General features: G+C 42.4%; 1 protein-coding gene across 2 annotated transcripts in view; it reads right to left on the bottom strand.

The window, feature by feature from the left end:
- The window catches only part of PTPRA (protein tyrosine phosphatase receptor type A), a 98,488-nt gene that overhangs the window by 35,922 nt on the left and 43,794 nt on the right, over window positions 1-18,772 (bottom strand). Inside the window, exons 2-5 of one of the 2 annotated variants that reach the window (XM_080931272.1) lie at window positions 10,380-10,458; window positions 9,624-9,965; window positions 4,326-4,352; window positions 1,030-1,114 (exon numbers count right to left, since the gene is read on the bottom strand). In XM_080931272.1, coding sequence (XP_080787398.1) covers window positions 1,030-1,114; window positions 4,326-4,352; window positions 9,624-9,965; window positions 10,380-10,452 — 527 coding nt within the window. In that variant the 5' untranslated portion in view covers window positions 10,453-10,458. The remainder of the gene's footprint in view (window positions 1-1,029; window positions 1,115-4,325; window positions 4,353-9,623; window positions 9,966-10,379; window positions 10,459-18,772) is intronic. The other variant, XM_080931273.1, reaches the window with a different exon arrangement.

The raw sequence follows: 18,772 nt of genomic DNA, 5'->3' as shown, positions 1-18,772 counted from the left end.
AAACCTCTTCTGTCAATCAAAGGGGGGGGGCAGCAGGTCAGGCACCTCTGAAGCGGTTCTATTCTGTGGTGACTGAGTCTCTTGGGATGGTTGTCCTTATACCTAGCATCTCGAAGTCGAGTGTAGCGAACACTATACTCCATCCTGTATGGTTCCTCTGTGTAGCTTCAGCTCCACAACACACTTGCATGTACAAGTGGAATATGGGCAAATGTATACAGTGGGGGTGAGGAGGAAGGGGTGATGGGATGGGCAGACAGAGTGGGACAGTTAAAGACTTCATAAAACAAAAATCTTGGTGTTTCCTCAGTGCACTGAGGAGAAGCCCAGAGCTCCAGAATGAGGGACACAGGTTTAATGGAGACACACAAATTCTAGATGACACACTGGACCCCTTCTCTTAATTCCTGAAGAACAAAGGGAGCACAGAGCAGGTTGGGTCCAAGAGAAGGTAGTCAAGGCAGGAGCTTCAGTAGGAAGAGAACAAATGAACCACTATCTTCTTTCTCTTAGGTTTTCTTCCTTGCTTTGTTCATCGTCTAGAAGCTTCTGAAAGGTCTGTCAGAGGAATACTTTTACCCCAAGACCAGCCTAGCGTACAAAGGCCAGGAGCCCTAGAGAGGCTTGGCAACAAAACCTCAAGTAGAAACCAAGTAAGTTTTTGTAGTGCATATAATGTTACCAGGGGCCTTTTAGGGTGTTCTTTCAAAATGACAAACCTGAAGACCTTGACACACCTGTCTCTCATAAGCTATGAGATAGTATGGGAGTCTCTGACTTCAAACCACTACTCTTCTCTAGGCTTTAGGCTGAGCTAAACTGGGAGACTTGGTTTGGACAAATAAAGAAAAGGACACAGAGAGACCAGGCCCTAAGCAAGATTGTCTTCCTAGAAAACACTATAAATCACTGTCCCTCTACTCAGTGTCCCTATGTCCTCAGGCTCCTGTTTTCTGAACTGTGTGGGCTTACTGAGACACAGGGGTATCGGGACAGTCTAAGCAGATGCAGGAACATTATCACACTTACCTTAACATGTACAGAACTATGATAATAAACACAATTACTAGCAGAGAAGACAGGGCCACCATCACCGCAATAATTGGTGTCTCATCTGAAACCAAGAGAAACGCATAGGTCATAACTTTTGTTCAATGAAGGACTCAAGTTAGGAGCTCAGGAAGACACTCTGATGCAGGATAGGGGGCACCACCAAGTAAACATTTCTGCAGATGGTGGGATGTGAAACACACACACACACACACACACACACACACACACACACAGAGCACAAAATGTGAGACAGAGTGGGAGGTGCAGAAACACTCACAAGAGAGCAAGCAGCAGTGCATGCACTACATACAATTCGGGAGAAAAGAATCCCTTGGGCCACCTTAGGGCTACGGGTAGAAAGATGCTGCCCATCTCTGATATATCATACATTTATTTACTGTGTGACTTCCTGTGTTGGGATAAAATTTGTCTTATAAGTCAGAGACTCTTTCATTGCTGTAACATTTGAGCACAAAAGACAAAACAGCAAACAACAAAAAACTAAAAGGACTCAAAGGGTTGGAAGTACAAATCCTGGCAGGCCAGGATCTAGGACCGATATTACATTCCTGCTCAGTCCCAATGTCTTCTACCTAGAGAAAAACAGAAGAGGGAAGGAAAAAGATTGCTCTTTCATAAGCACAAGCGACTTCCTGGCACAGGGTATCTGATTAAACAAGGAGACACTGCGAGATGCTTATGCACCATGCATCAAAGATGCTAGGTGTCCCCTATTCCCTTTTCTCACTTCTGATATCCTGTTCCCTCAGCTGCCTTTTGCTTAATGAAACTTACTATTTTAGTGAAGAACACTGCTTCTCATAGTTAACAGTAGAGATGACAATGAAGACAGGCTAGGAATAAGAGTGACAGCTGACCAGTAGTTCATAGAGACAGAAAGAAGAATAATTATCAGGAAAAAAGAGAGGATGAAATGGAACATTCTGGTTTAATAGTTACAAAGTTTCAATCTGAGATGCTCTGGGACCTGGCAAGATGGCTTAGTAGGCAAAGGTACTTGCTAAGCAAAACTGACAGCTTAAGTTTTGATATTTGAAACCCTCTTGCGGAAGGAGAGAACTGGCTCCTGAAAGCTGTCCTCTGAGCACCATCTGTGAACTCCATGTGTGCCCCCGCACCCACCGTACCCTCCCCCAGCGCTTTTTTTGTTAACTCTAACACTGGTGAGGATAGCTCAGTGTTTGAGAGTTTCTGTTCCAGAAGGCCAGGGTTGGATTGCCAGAACCTACATGGTGGCTCATCTGTAATCTAGTTCCAGGCAACCTAAGACCTGCTTCTAATTTCTGGGGGCACCAGGCATACATGAGGTAACTCAGAGATGCTGGGAAAACATTCATATGCATACAATGAAATATACACATCTAAAAAAGAGTTCTCAAAAGCCTAGTATAATGGCTGATTCCAGAAGTGCCAGGAATCCTGTGCCCAGCTATGCAGGGAATGGTGGCACAGGCCTTTAATTCCCAGCATTTGGAAAGCAGAAGCAGGCCAATCGCTGGGAGTTCAAGGCTAGTGTGGTCTACAGAGCTTCAGATCAGGCAGGCTAGAGTCAAGGTCCCCAGGGCCTCGCTGGCCAGCCAGTCTAACTCAAATGGCAAGTTCCAAAGTTGGTGAGAGACCCTGCCTCAAAAAATACGGAGTGGAGAGTAACAGAAGATACTTTAAGTTCACACACACACACACACACACACACACACACACACGAAAGACTAGGCATGGTGATGCAGGTATATAATTCAGCACTTGGGAGATAGAGGTAAAACATCAGTACACAAGACTCTGGTTCAAAAACAATACCCCCAAACCCAAAATCATGAAAAACTTCTTTACTATTGTTCATTTTCCAAATTCAAATGTAATCATCATTTCTTAGAGTAGATGACTTGTCTTTCAGTCTCTGCCTCTGCCTCCGACTCGGTCTCTTTAAACAGTTGTTCATTCTATAAAATCTGACATCTGTACATAAATACTCATACCGCAGAAATTCAGTTTCGCTTAGATCACAGAAATGGCATCTGTGGGTCTCCAGCCGTGCACTGTCTGAGGGTGGCGCTATGGAACCTTTAGGAGAAGCAGCTTTGCTGAGTGAAGTATGTCACTGTGGACCCAGGCTTCCTGTATGTGGCTAAGATGTGACTGCACAGCCTCTTGTCCTCTGGAGCCATAGGGTCAATAAGCTCTTGAAGTTGTTTTGGTCATTGACAGCAACAGAAACATAAAACACCATCTGGGGTTGTAGGAGCTTTATATTAGGGTGTTGAGAATCTCTAAAAGCCATGGAGTGACAATGCTTTATAAATTAAGGTAAAATCTACAGGAAGCAAATATGACTAAAGGTAATAGACGAAAAGCCAGAAATCAACCAGTTAATTCCTAAGAATTATACCATAGGGACTGAAGAGATGGTTTAGTGAGTAAGAGCACTTGTTGCTCTTCCAGAGGACCCATATTCAAACTCAGCACCTAGACAGTGGCTCACAACCATCTATAACTCCAGTTCCACAGCACACAGGTTCACAGATATACACATGCGGACAAAACATTCACACAAAATAAATGCAACTTGAAAACAAAAGAATTATGTCCTACTATATGACCAAAAGGTAAAATTCTAGCATGGGGGCATGACAAATATACAGTTTTTTATTACTAACTAAAATATATCAAGGGGCTGAAGAAATGGTTCCGTAGCCAAGAGCCCTGGCTATGAGGACTCTTAATCTATTTCTAGCACCCACATGAGGGCTCACAATCACTTGTGACTTCATTCCCAGGGGATCTGATGCAATTTTAAAGCCTCTATGAGCAACATGTATGTGAGTACACACATGTATGCAGCTAAAACACTCATACACAAAGATGAAATTTAAAAACATAAAATACTAAATCTGTTGGAATGTGTAGTGTACATAAAATCAAATGCTGTTTCTTTTACTCTTTTCTAAGGTAAACCTGAGAACATCTAAGGGACCGTAAACAAATGCCAGAAGAGAGATGATGGACAGTGGACAGCACAAAAGAGACATGGTAGACAGTGGACAGCAGAGACAGGACGGACGGTGGACAGCAGAGACAGGACAGACGGTGGACAGCAGAGACAGGACGGACGGTGGACAGCAGAGACAGGACGGACGGTGGACAGCAGAGACAGGACAGACGGTGGACAGCAGAGACAGGACAGATGGTGGACAGCAGAGACATGCAGGCAGTGGACACCCTTAAAGGACAACAGATAAAGGTGATGAGCTCACCTCTCCTGTCTTTTGAGTCAGAATTACCTGTATAACAAGTAAAAAACAGAAACGTTTACTCAGGTTAAAAGAAAACATTGCTATTTAATTTAGGGGAAAGGAAAAGGAAAAGCTCCAGGAACATAGGTAATTTTCTACATTTTCAGTACACTGCAGTAAATGGGGAAGAAGATTATCCAAGGGTTACTAAACTTTAGTAAGTTGTCTCCTTCCTTGTTCCTGAGTACGCCAATCCAATACTTACTAAAAATACAGGAATTCAAGGAAAAACACAAATAAAAGTGAATAGAAGACATTATCTCTTTTGGGGTTTTGATATGCAAAATGACAACATTAAAGATATAAAAGATCTACACAAAGAGATGCAAACAATAAAAAACAAAAAAACTCAATCTAACTGCAAGTCCATATACTAATAGACAAAAGCTTGCTTTCAGAAATCTGTGGTGAACTGGAGAGACAGCTAAGCAGGCAAAAAGGCACTTGCCACAAAGCCTGATGACCTGAGTTCAACCCTCAAGGTCTACATGGTGGGAGGAGAGGATGGTTCCATCACACCTGTACTGCAGCTGCTCCCAACCCCCATCAATAAACACACAGATGCATTTTAAAGAAACCTGTGGTGTATCTACAGCCTAGTCCGATCCCTAAGACAAATATAGTTTTGATATTTCTCATCACTATACAATAAATGTAGAAATTAACTAACAGTCAAAATTTGAACACTACAAAAAAAAAAATGTAACAAAAGCACCTCTGTGTTTTTAGCCAAGTTCTAAGACTAGGTGTGGTCACATGATAAATTCTGGCTGATGGGATTTGTGAAAACTCTAAGGTTGACATTTGGAGAATGGGTCCATGCAGATAAGGCTATTAGTCGATGGCAGGCCATGTAAGAGTGACTTGGCTCCTGATGAGAGGGCAGCCCTCTGACCATATGCAGAGAGAAGACAATCATTCATTTTTATCAGAGCTTAGACAGCATCCTAGCGAACAGCTACCTACAGGAGCACCTGTGCAGCGTATTGGAACCTATCCTGTATAAAAATCACACCACCAAATACTAGTAAGTATGAAAAATAAAAATTCAGCTTTAATTTAAAAAAAAAACTAAGTGGGTATCACAAAATAAACCTTAAAAAGGCAGGAAAGGTAAGAATAATCAATAAAAAAGCTAAGGTGATAGAGTCAATAAGGAATAGTGGGTTCTTCTGGAGGAAAAAAACAGCAAACTATGCAATAATATATCCCAAGGAAAAAAGGGGACAAAAATATGCAAAGTGAGAAACATTCACAGCTGTTTCATAGCTATGTAGGAAATTAAACTATCATGGATTGACTTTCCTTAAATTTGCCTGAATTAGAAAATATGAGTAAAATTCATAGATTTCTATGCATACTTTCAAATTCTTTTTCTTTTTTCTTTAAACTTTCAGGTTCTTTTAATGAAAATAAAACACTAGCAACTGATCAACAGTATCACATCTGTAAAGTTAAAACGGTTCAAATTCACAGAGAAAAACAAAACAAAAAAACCCACTTGTAAATATTACTGAAAACATCCTAAATAAAGGAAAACTTCTTACATATGCTCTGTAAGCAATGTGAATGACACTTTTTGGGCCATTAAAAAAATTCTCAAAAAGGATAGAAATAGGGCTGGAGAGATGGCTCAGTGGTTAAGAGCACTGACTGCTCTTCTGGAGGTCCTGAGTTCAATCCCAGCAACCACAGGGTAGCTCACAACCATCTGTAATGGACGCCCTCTTCTGTGTGTCTGAAGACAGATGTACTCATACAGAAAAAAAAAAAAAAAAAAAAAGAAAGAAAAAGAAAAGAAGAAGAAGAATGGAGCCAGAGAATCAGTAACTAAGAGAGCTGCCTACTCTCTGAGAGTTCAGTTCCCAGCATACGCATGGAGGTTCACAAGCATCTGCAACTCCAGTTCCAGGATCTGACGTCCTAATCTAGCCTTCATAGACAGAATGCATGTACACAATACACATACACACATACATACATGCAGGCAAAACACATATGTATGTAACAACCTTTTAGGAAAAGCCATGGAAGTCGAGGGACTGGCTAGGAAGGACACGATGGGAACACAGTGCTGAAGATGAGAATGCGTTACATACACACATGAAAGTGATCAGATATGTATGCGGGAGCTTTGTTTGCATGTTCATGTTTTTGAGTTAGGGCCTCTGAGTACCACGATGCATGTGTGAGGTCAAAGGACAACCTTGAACACAAGCCGTGTGTTTCTGTTGCTGTGATAAAACACCACAAAGTCAATGTGGGGAGGAGAGGATTTATTTATTTGTAGTTTATCATCCAGAGAAGCCAGTGGCAGGAGCTGACATAGAAGCCGTGAAGCTCAGCTCTTCAAGGCTTGCTCAGCCTGCTTACAGAAGACGCCAAGACTACCAGCCCAGAGGTGGTAACGCACAGTGAGCAGGGCCCGCCACATCAATCACCGAGTGTACCACAGGCCAGTTTCTCAACTGTGTCAGGCTGACATAAAACCAGCCTGCACGGGCCCTGACCTTCCACTGTATTTGAGACAAAGTTTCTTCAGTGTCTGCCATTGCACTGTGTATAGCAGGCTAACTGACCTGTGAGCTTCTGGGAGGTTTCCTGTCTCTACCTCCCATCCTGTCAGAGGAGCACTGAGATTATGCCTGGGCTTATGTGGTTTCAGGGGATTTGAACTCAGGTCCTCACGCTTGTGTGGCAAACACTTTATCCACTGAACTATGCTTGTAGCCCTCGTTTTACCTTTAAGAGGATTTTTAAAAATTACATTTTAGAGAGCGTGTGTATGGGAATCTTAATGTGGAAAGACTACAAAAGTAAAAACTAAGTCTACTTTGCTATTTGCAAGTCTAATATCGTATTTCGTGTTAAATTCGGCATGCACTGACAGGAGGTAATTACTATGGTCATCTCACAGGACTGTGAAGTGGAAAGCAGTAAGGACTGAGAGCCAGGCTAGGAAATCAACTGTGCTTATTTACAGCCCTACCTTCTGTATTCATTCCTTCAGCAGGTGTGATTGCCTTTCCCCCTAAGCAATGGCTATAACTCACAGAAGAACACTGTATGTTGTTATTTAGTGTACCATGTATGTTGTGCATAATAAACAAAAGCTTCAAAACATCACACATATAACAATGGATATGGAATAGGATCACCCACAAAGACAAACACTAATGATTGTGGTCCATTACACAGATTTCATGAATGGGTCATAAACTGTACTTTAACATTAAAATATGAAGTAAAATTATTTGTAGTTCTCAACCTAATTAAGAATAACGGCAGCCACAGACATTTATTGTATCTCTATATTTGTTTATTTTTACAATAACTGAATCCAAGGCTTGGTGCACTTCTGAGGCAAGGGCCTCCACTGAGCATATTAGCCACAGCTCTTTTTGAGACAGGGTCCGATCATGTAGCTCTGGAACTATAAATCCTCCTGCCTCAGCTTCTGAGTGCTAGGATTACAGCCACTTAACATGCCTGGACATGTGGTTTACGCCTCTCAGAGCTTAAGTCCTAACAATTTTAACAGCTGACCCTTAAAAAAAAGGTTGCTTATCACCATGTACAGAACCATAGTAAGCAATTTACCTCTATTGGTTTGTTTGTTTGTTTTCAAGACAGGGTCTTACTATGTAGCGCTGACTGTTCTGGAACTCACTCTGTAGACCAGGTTGGCCTTGATCTCACAGGGATCTGCCTGCCTCTGCCAGGCAAAGTGCTAGGATTAAAGGCATGCATCACTATATCCGGCTTATATCAACTCATCAAACAACTTCTCCACAGGCATGAATTATTACCATCATTCACTTCAACTTTATATATAAAAAATCAGGGGCTCAGTGGTTAAGAGACTCTTCCAGAGGTCCTGAGTTCAATTCCCAGCAACCACATGGTGGCTCACAATCATCTGTAACGGGATCTGATACCTTCTTCTGGTGTGTCTGAAGACAGCTACAGTGGACTCATGTACATAAAATAAATAGATCTTTTTTAAAAATTGCTTCTTGCTATCTGGGGGCAAATACAAAAATCAGAGATACAGACAGTATCAAGTAAATCTGCCTGTGCTCACAGTGGGGCTTACGGCAGAGCTGGAACTGAGCAGGAGCACACTGGGTCCGCAAACTATGCTCTTAACTGTAACTGTTAATGCTCTCTTGCTTGTCCTGCCGAAACAATGTCGTTAAAGCAGACAGGTATCAGGTCTGCACTAGAAGGTCTAGTTGAAAGATGTCATCTTTAGTATCAAATAGGATTAAATTCCAAAAGTACTTTTGGAATTCTACCATGAGCCAGACATGGATCCATCTAAGAGAATCTGAAACAGACAAGAATTCTGAGCCAAAAGGATGTGATCACAGATCAGAGGACAGCAATTTCACTAGAAAGGAAACGTCACTCATGTGGCAGTTGGAGCAATTACTTTACTCCATGCAGATGCTGCTTGAGGGACCCTCTAATTGTCTTGTCTAGACTAGGGATCTGGTTGAATAAGTCAGAAATGTGCTCTAGGTAAGCTGGTGTCAGCCCCAGAGTTCCGATCCTACCTCCAGGCCGCTGCTGCTTCACTCCAGTGACAGACGTGGCCTGAACAGATGGCTCTGAATGGATAGGCCTCCCCGAGCCTCACGCTCTCACTGTTCCTGCGGACAGTATTCCTCTACTTCGTTATGCTATAGGACATCTATCTTCACCCCTTCCCATGGCCTCTGGACTGCTTCCTCCTTAAGGCCAATGCACTATGCAGTCTGTACTGGTCACTTTCAGCTAGTTGATAAATATTCTAATACCTTTAAATACCTTTAAACACACCTGGACCTCCCCAGTCTAATCACGACCTTAGGTGCTATGCTAGCCAGGCATTAGAATTGCTAACATGATAGTGGCTGCAGAGATGGCTCTGTGGTTAAGAGCACTTGCTGTTCCTTCAGTCAACAGGGCTTTGGTTCCCAGTGCCCCCATTGGGTGGCTCACAACCCTCTGAAACTCTAAGACCAGAGATCCAACACCCTCTTCTTGCCTCCAAGGGCAACTCTACACATGTGTTACATATAAACTCATGTAAACACACAGACTCAGACACAGGCACACATACATAAAAACAAATCTTTAAAAAATTTCTGTTTCTAGGTTTCATTTCTTTTCTTGGACAAAAGTATATTTCAAGAATTTTTAGGGCTATAAAATATATGCAAAGACAGTAACTAAGCCCAGAGCAAGAGGAGCAAGCAGAAAGATCTCTGGTACCTGCAGGGGGGAAGGTTTCTGGAGTGGTTGCTGCGGTGCTGGAATTCCCCTCCCAGGGTTCTGTTCTGGCATCTGTGAACTGGTTATCAATAAGCCATGTTCCGTTCGGTGAGATGGTAGTGCCTCCAGATTCTGTGCTGGCTGTTCTCTTGGTCCCATTGTCAGAGTGTGAAGAATTAACAGTAGTTACATAGGTGGGTTCCAGAGTTAGATTTGGGCTGAATGTTGGTGCCACAGAAAGAGAAATTACTGAAGAGGTTGAATTTGAAGTTTTATTCTCTTCCTTAGCCGATTCTGTTGTTGATGTTTTAATCAATCTTGTAGTTCCTAAAGAAGGTGAAACTGCAAATACCAGGAAAAAAAAAAATCTTATGAAGAATGTGAGGCTCAAAAGTTAAGACACAATGTAGTAAGCATTAATAAATACTTCACGAATCTGCACAACAAAGACCAGACAGACAGACACCTATATCCCACACCCTCTTAATGCTGGAACCTTCCTGCTTCCTCTAAAGGACCGCTGCTTTATGGCATGAAGAAAAAGGGCTTTTTCCTTATTTACTCAGAGACACTATGTAGGGATGTAAGTATTAACATTTCTTATACTTATGAAAGAACAATCTCTCCAGTTATTTTAGCAGACAGAACAAAGCTGACTGTTAATATAATTCAGAGATTTCTAGAAGCTTCACAGTCACATTTAAATAACTTAGCATTACTTAAATACTGACCCCCCTCTCAGATGACAACTTTTACCTGTGGTAGCATTGTTAGCACTAACGTGTATTAGACCACTGCCAAACAGGGCAAGGACGAACCAGGAGTCCATGCTGACCTATAAAAAGACACAGGAGATGAAGTCTTAAAGTATTATAATTATGTCCAAATGACTCAAAATACAAAAGGGTATTTTGGGTAGCATCTTTCTTAGGTATTAAAATATGTACACAGGGTCTTCTGACAGCCCGATAGACAGTTTCCCCCAGAAGCCCAGCTATTAATTACCCTCATAGAAATAAAAGTAAATTTAAATAACATATCTTTTAAATTCTCAAACTTGGTTCCAGACTGCATCTTTATGTATGAGAGATAGGCAGTCCTTAAGTTTCCCAAGTTTACCTTTTCAAGACCTGTGTACAATACTGATCTTAGGTTCTAGAGGAAGAATTGAGGACCAATTTATTTAGAAGCCATGCTTTCACACGGTTTACAGTCTAGCTGTAAATCAATATGGCAGTCACTATCTGAGACAGAGAGGGCCTGCCTCCCTAAGAAGCACATGCAGATGCTGAGGTGAGACACATGCTGGTAATTTATACAAGTCCAAGACATGTGCTAGTACAAAGGCACTGCCTAGCAGGAGATGGGTTCAGCAGTGGCCTTTCCCAAGTGCAAAGGTGTTTCTATCCTTTGTAGGGTGTGATAACGGAGCCAGTACCACTTACATTAGACATCTGTAACTCTTAAAGAACTGGATATTGATCACTGGTGGAATCCAGTTCAGCTGCTACCTGATCATACTTCAAAGTTGGGAATGCAAACAAGAATCTGCAGGAGGACCAGGCAGCACGTTGAAAGACTACTGTATATGTGTGCTTGGCTTCTTAGGGCAAATCAACAGAAAATAAGTTGTCTTACAGAATTAGATGTTTAAAATACATTTAAAAAGAGAATAAGCAAATATTTGTGAATTGCAGCTAAGGAAAAAAAAAAACCTCCTAAGCATAAGGGCAATACAAGCAATCATGAAGGTAAAAATGGAAGCTGACAAGAAAAAAAAACAAGTATAAAAAGCTGATTGTAAACAATGCACATGGACAGGAACTTCTTAGCCAGGCAGTAATGTCACACCTTTCATCCCAGCACCCCAGAAGCAGAGGGAAGCAGATCTCTGAGTTTGAGGCAAGTCTGGTCTACAGAGAAAATTCCAAGGCAGCCAGAGAAACCCTGTCTGAAGCCCCTGTCTCACTCTCTCCAGACTAGACTGTAGGTAAATGTAATCTTGAATGTCTAAGTCAACAGGGTGCTTGCCCTGAAGCATGAGGCATGAATGCCACCTCAGCACTCATGAGAAAAAGCTGAGTGGCGGTGGGACATGCATATAGTACCAGTGCTGGGGATGTAGAGACGTGCAGACCCCCTGAGCCAGTCAGTCCAGTCTAACTGGGAACAGCAGAACACCATGAGAGATATCCAAGTTTGTCCCCACACATATGTATGCTCTCACACACCTTCACATACACAGTTCTTTCAGTTGTGGGTGGTGAGTGGCTCATACTTATAACCTAGGTACTCACTCAGGAAGCTGAGGCAGGAGGACTGTTGTGAGTCTGGGGCTAAGCTGGAGATCCTGTCTCAGAAAAACAACAAAGAGCTTCTTTCATGTTTTCTGTGTATTTGAAATTTTTATAGTAGATGACTCATAAAAAAATGACCAGAGAACCAGATCTTAGAAACCCAGAACAAAGCATCTAATACTTTTTTTTTTTAAACCACAGTGAATAGAATATTGTAGTGCTACTTACTGCTTCTGTTGGGTAAAGAAGAACTTGGGGCTGGGGGGCTGGGGGGCTGGGGGGCAGATGGCTCAGCAGGTTAAGGAGCCTGCTGGCAATCCTGACAAACTGAAATCCATCCCTGGGACTCACATGGAAGAAAGAGAAATAACGTTTAAGACCTGTCCTCTGTCCTCCATACCAGCGCCAGGGCACACATACAACAAAACTTGAAAACAAAACCGGGTGTGGTGGCCATGCCTTTAATCCCAGAGCTCAGGAGGCACAGGCAGGTGAATCTCTGAGTCTCGGGCCAGCCTGGTCTACAGAGCAAGATCTAGGATAGCTAGGGCCACACAGAGAAACCATGTTTGAAACAAAACAAAACAAAAACTAACCAAACCAAACCAAGCAACCAACCAGCCAACCAAACAAACAAAACATACCTCCAAAACAAAACAAAAAACCCAAAACTAAAAACTTGGAAACAGGAAGATCCGGACAATAAACAACTTTACAGATGCAAAGCACACTTGTATAAAGCAAGACAAGGGCCCTTCACCCCGGTTAGTCTCATTTCCTAAGTGGGTTCTGAAGAACAGAACTCTGGTCCTCGCATTTGCAAAACTTTGTCTACTGAGCCATCTCTCCAGCTTCTCATTTATTTATTTAAAAATAAAAACAGACACAAAAACTTGAAAATGATAAACCTTTGGTAAAGTGAGTGCTTACCAAGGAAGCAAGGAAACTATGAGGTGAGTCATGATCAGCTCATGTCTTTAGTACACCAAACACAATGGCATACACTGTGTTCTTTCCTTGCTCCTCCGTGTTCAAAGAGCCAGTGTGTAGTCCTTACTTTAAAAAAAAATCAAACAAACGCATTTTTAACTTAACTTTAAAATGGTTCCATTACACATACACTGGCTGATCAATTATTGAAGTTCAACATTTAAACTATAAAGAACACCCAGAGATGTCACTAACATGCATGAAAGCAATATGATAAAAGACTTAGAAAAAAATTGAAGAAAAAAAAAAAGGGGGGGCTGGAGAAATGGCTCAGTGGTTAAGAGCACTGACTGCTCTTTCAGGGGTCCTGAGTTCAATTCCCAGCAACCACATGGTGGCTCACAACCATCTGTAATGAGATCTGATGCCCTCTTCTGGTGTGTCTGAAGACACCTACAGTGCACTTATATATAATAAATAAATACATCTTTTTTTAAAAAAATCATAGCTCTGTCTTGGTTTCTCCTGTTGTGATTAAAGCACCATTAACACCACCCCTGAGAAAGGCAATTTAAGGTGGGGTTTATCCTGGCCAACAGTCTGAGATGACAGCTTATCAAAATGGAGAAGCCCAGCAGCAGCAGCAGCAGCAGCGCCAGCAGCGGATCACACTGTGCCCATAGCTGGGAAGTAGAGAGTGACGAATGCTTGTTGCTCAGGTCACTTTCCAGGATCCTGGCCCACAGGACGGTGCCACCCACAGCAGGCAGGCTTTGCTCTCCAGTTAGCCTAACTGAGATCATTCCTGACAGGCACAACCTTCTATACTTCCTTTCACCTAACCCCGATTCTGCTCTGCTGACAATGCAGAGCAGAGCCACCATAAATTACTCTGAGTATACTTTGCTGTTGGTAGTATATCCCCCACTACACAAACTATAAATGTTAAGTTGAACACCCCCTCACCACACACACACACAGGCAGTATTGAAAATAGTAGCCAGGACTTTGGGTGTGCTACAAACACTCTATTACTGAGTTACAACTCCAGCCTAGAAATCTGAATCAATAGACATTCAATTATATATACTTATACACATTTCAGGGAGAATTTATTTGAAAAAATATATCCTGCATAATTCGAAATGAAGGAATGATAGACCACAGGCATAGTGAATACTTGCTAGACCAAGTCAGACTTGCTGGCTTCTGGCCAAAGAGCAGTATTTCTTGCTCTGATATGTGATCCATGCCAGTGGATGCCAAGGTTGACAGCCATGACCTCTCACTTGAGGGCAAAGAGAGGAAGAAAGCAAACTGAGGTGCAGGAGAACATGCCTAGTATTTAGACAGCTGTGTACAATTGAGAACATCAGAGCCAAAGGACTAATACTCTAAATTGTGTTGTGAGGTTTCGAGGAAGGTGATTTCAAAACCTCTCTCGGGTGCTGGAGAGATGGGCTACAGATGGGCTACTTGCTGCTTTTGCAGGAGTGAGAACTCCCACTATGACATACTGCCGATCTCAGGATGAGATGACAAAGGAGCTCTGCACACGGTTACTAACGAGGAAGGCTGTAAACACTCAACATCACGCAGGTGTTACAGGATGACATTCCCAGCAACCAGGAGGCTGAGGAAGGAGGATCTAGAGTTCAAGGCCAGCCTGGGGCTAGCCATGAGGCTCTATCTCAGGGCAACAACAGTAACAACATTATGAAGTCCTTCCTAGTGAAGGAGAGTTCAGCTATGCACTCCTCAGAGTTTAGACTGTGGTTCTAATATCTTCCAGTAAGTCTTTCTAGTCATGTGTAAGAGTGTACCCTGTAGTCCAGGCTACACAGAGGTCAAGGCAGGAAGATCACAAGTTTGAGACCAGCCTGGCTATACAGCAAGACCCTGTCTCAAAATAAAAATAAAAAGAGCCGGGGATGTAGCTCAGTTACAGAGCATTTGCCTAGCACAAATCATGAGGTTCTTGGTTAGACGGTTACTACCATCAAAAGAAAAAAAATACATCCAGAGTTGAGTGTCTTTAACACATTCCCATTAAAATACGGTCAAGAGATAGGTATGTACTACCACTGGAAATTTTTTATTTCTGTTAAAGTCTTTTATTATTTATTTATTGAGACAGGGTTTCTCTGTGCAGCCCTGGCAGTCCTAGAACTATATGGAGTCCAGGCTGGTCTCGAACTCATAGATCCTCCTACCTTTGTCTCCTGAGTGCTGGGAATCAAATGTGTGCAGTACTATGTTTAGCCTCGTCTTATAACTCTTCTTACTACCATTTTGCAGATAAAGAAATTTGAAAAATAGGTTCTCAGTAGGTAGAGTTCAGATTAAGATTTCCTGGCTTTTTCATAACTAATGAAAAAACAGATAAATCTCCCCAAAATGCCAACTAACTGATGATTCTATTTCTATTTTACAGGTTTTTATTTTTCAGTGATGGAGTGGTGGGCCTTGAACATACGATCAGATTAATCAAGGGCTGATGTTCAAACATTCAGCCTTTGGTTCTGGTCTTGATTTTAAGTAAACTCACCTGTCTGATGGAGACAGCGTTTGTAGTGAGAAAGAGATGCTTTCAGATCCTAGTCTTATTGAATATGCCTTCCAAGTGTGGGACAAATGGCAGCTGGGAGTTATTTCAAATTGCTCTGGGTCATCTCCTGGGGCTGCTCAGTTGACTTGACTTTAAAGCAAAAGGTGACTAGGAGGAGGGATCAGCAACTATTCACTTGCTCAGCAATATTTATTACTGGAAACGATACACAGCTATAACCCTTGATTGCTTGCTTTGTGACTTTGTAACAGTATTTACATACTTCATCCTATTTAATTCTCATGGTATCATAAATTAGTTACTATTTTTCCTAGAGATTAAGGAATTTGTTCAAGGCTACATAGTAATAAATGTTTACAGGTATTTAAACATGGGCTTTTAAAACTCTACAGCTCATGTTCATTTTTTTTTTTCTTTTAATTCCCCCAGATATTGGAGGATACAGAGATCAGATATGGACACTGTTAGCAAGGGCTTCATTTATCTGCAATGAGGCATAAACTACTCGAATCCTGAACTATTACAGGTCATAAGGGGGCCAAAAGGCACTAAAAGGAGGTGGGGGAAGTGCAAACTACAGAGGCAGTTTTCAGTGAAGATGGCGTAAAGCAGAACCTGGAAGAACCAGTTACCAAGGACAAAGACCTGGCAGTCATTAAAACGGAGAGGTCTTCAAAGCTTAAACATAGCTTGTCTTGTACCATCAATGACAACACACTGGGAAGAGGCATAGGAAAGCCTGTTGTTACAGAGCACCGGGGACTAGCAGACACTGCACCGGAGAATAAGCCCTACCCCTGGCACTGGTGCTGAATCAGAAGATCTCAATCTCAAACTCCCCTCTCCTATATGCTTTTAAATCCTCAGACTGTGCAGATGGGGCAGGATTATTGCTGCCGGGACAGTGGGGAGTGGTTGACGGTAACAATGGCTGCTCAGACTTCAAGATGGCAATGGCCAGGTCATGCTCAGAGGAAACAGTTCCAACACAGGCATCAAGCAGGACCCAATGTAAACCTGGAAACGACAGACAAGTGTCTGAGAGGACGAAACTAAGAAGATGTGATGCACACGAGGCAGGACGAGGCAGCCATTATACCACCAAAGGGCTGTTGCCCGAAAAAAAAAAGACTTTTAAAATTTCCCCATAATACAAAGCTCCGATTTACCAGTGAGCACAACTGGGAAATAGCGGCAGTGAGAGAGTAAGGGAACTGACAGAATGATCTGGACTTTGGGACAGTTACCAACAGAACAGAGCTTGACTGGCTGACAGTGAGGTGAGGGGAGTCACTGACCAAAGCCTTCAGAAGGAATGCAGCCATTAAATCAAGAGGAACTAGAGGAGGGGAAGACCATCCAAGACAGACTCCAGAGAGTACACCAGTGTAGAATTAAAAGACTTACTAAGATGCTGGAGGTGCCCAAGGCCCATATGTTGGATTTAAGTGTATCACAATGCCACAGGCAGAGGATAAGCAGATTTGGGGGCATACGGAGGGGAAGGTAATAGACAAGTGAGTTTACTTGTGAATGTGCAGTACCACAGAACACACTGTATCCGCCCAGAGCGATGGGAGAAGGGGCAGAGCAGCACACAAGCAATGACAGAGCAGCTGCCATGAAAGTCAGGCAAAAGGCCAAGGGAGGGACAAAGGCAGTTGATTAGGTGACAAATGTGGTAATGAGCACGCCAGGAGGAAGCCAGGGAGAGAAGCAGTAGGTGGGCGCTGAGCGAAGGGCTGACACCTGCCTGAGAGTGTGGGCGGGGCAAGGAGAGATCAGTAAGAGACAAAATGAATGAGAGGACACCAGAGAGCACTGGAGGGAAGTCCCTAACAACAAACCTGCACCCTCTTTTCTCCCCAGGCTTTGGTGACCATTGTACTTTCTGGCTCTGAGTTTTACTATTCTTCGGGGTCCTGAAATATCTGACTTCTTATATCTGGCTTTTTTCACTTAGAAAAACTCAGGATATGTGACTGATTTTTTTTTTCTTTACAAGTTTGTAATTTTTTCAGTCCTGGGGATTGAACCTGGGTCTATTTTCAGTTACTCCAACTTTAACTGAATCAGGGAGCTCCAGGTTCAGTGTGGAACACTGGCTCAAAAAAGGCGCGCGCGCGGGGGGGGGGGGGGGGGGGCTGATTAAGGAAGATGTGTCCAACACTGACCTGTGTTCTCCTGCCACCCCCCCATCCTTCCCAATACACACCCAACAAAAAAAAAGTCAAAATACTCTGGAATTCTGAGAGTAGTAAAATTCAGAAGCAGAACAAACATGCGGTGGTTGCTATAGGCGGTGGGAAGAAGGACGTGTTTAATGAGCACAGGTTCAGCTAAAGATGAAAGAGTTGTCCATACAGATGTGACAGCTACACAACAATGTGCCTTACATACAAAGCAATATTTTATTTATCTATTTATTTGTTGATTGATTGATTGATTTTGAGACTGGATGTGATAGGAGTGGGCCTGTTGGAGTAGGCCCACTGTGGGTGTGGACTTTAAGACCCTCATCCTAGCTGCCTGGAAGTGAGTATTCTGCTAGCAGCCTTCAGATGAAGATGTAGAACTCTCAGCTCCTCCTGTACCATGCCTGCCTGGATGCTGCCATGTTCCAGCCTTGGTGATAATGGACTAAACCAACACCATAAAATGACAATAAACAGAAGAAGGTATTTAGAAGTCAAGCACATGAAAAAACAAAAACAAAACTGCAAGAATCACTAGTCATCTAGAAATGCAAAATACCAGCATATGCCCATTAAAATGAAACATCAAACATACATAATTAAAAACAGAGAAGGCAAAAATTAATATGAAAGCAAAGTGAACGCATCTAGATATAGTATAAGGAGCAATTAATATCAACAATTATAAGGCAAATGATTTGAAAACTTAAATGTAACATACAAAAAGTTAATCATGATCAATTTGAATCTATCCAAAATGCCTAAAGATGTTTTAAAAGGATATTTTAATCTAACATCTATAAATACATGCTAATTATCAACTGTGCTAGCTAGTTTTATGCCAACTTGATACAAGCTAGAGTCATTTTGGGAGAAAATACCCCTATGATATAGACCTGTGGGCAAGACTTTGATCCTTTTTTTTTTTTTTTTTTTTTTTTTGATGACTGATGTGGGAGGGCCCAGTTCTCCATGGGTGATACCACCCCTGGGCAGGTGGTCCTGTGCTATAAGAAAGTAGGCTGAGCAAGCCATGAGGAGCAAGCCAGTAAGCAGCACTCTTCCATCACCTCTCAATCAGTTCCTGCCTCCAGGTTCCTACCCTGACTTCCTTCAATGATGAAATGTATCATGGTTTGAATATGCTTGGCCAAGGGA

The sequence above is a fragment of the Micromys minutus genome (genome assembly GCF_963924665.1).
Source record: "Micromys minutus genome assembly, chromosome: 17".
Classification (NCBI taxonomy): Eukaryota; Metazoa; Chordata; class Mammalia; order Rodentia; family Muridae; genus Micromys; species Micromys minutus.
This window is presented reverse-complemented; position numbering and strand designations above follow the sequence as displayed.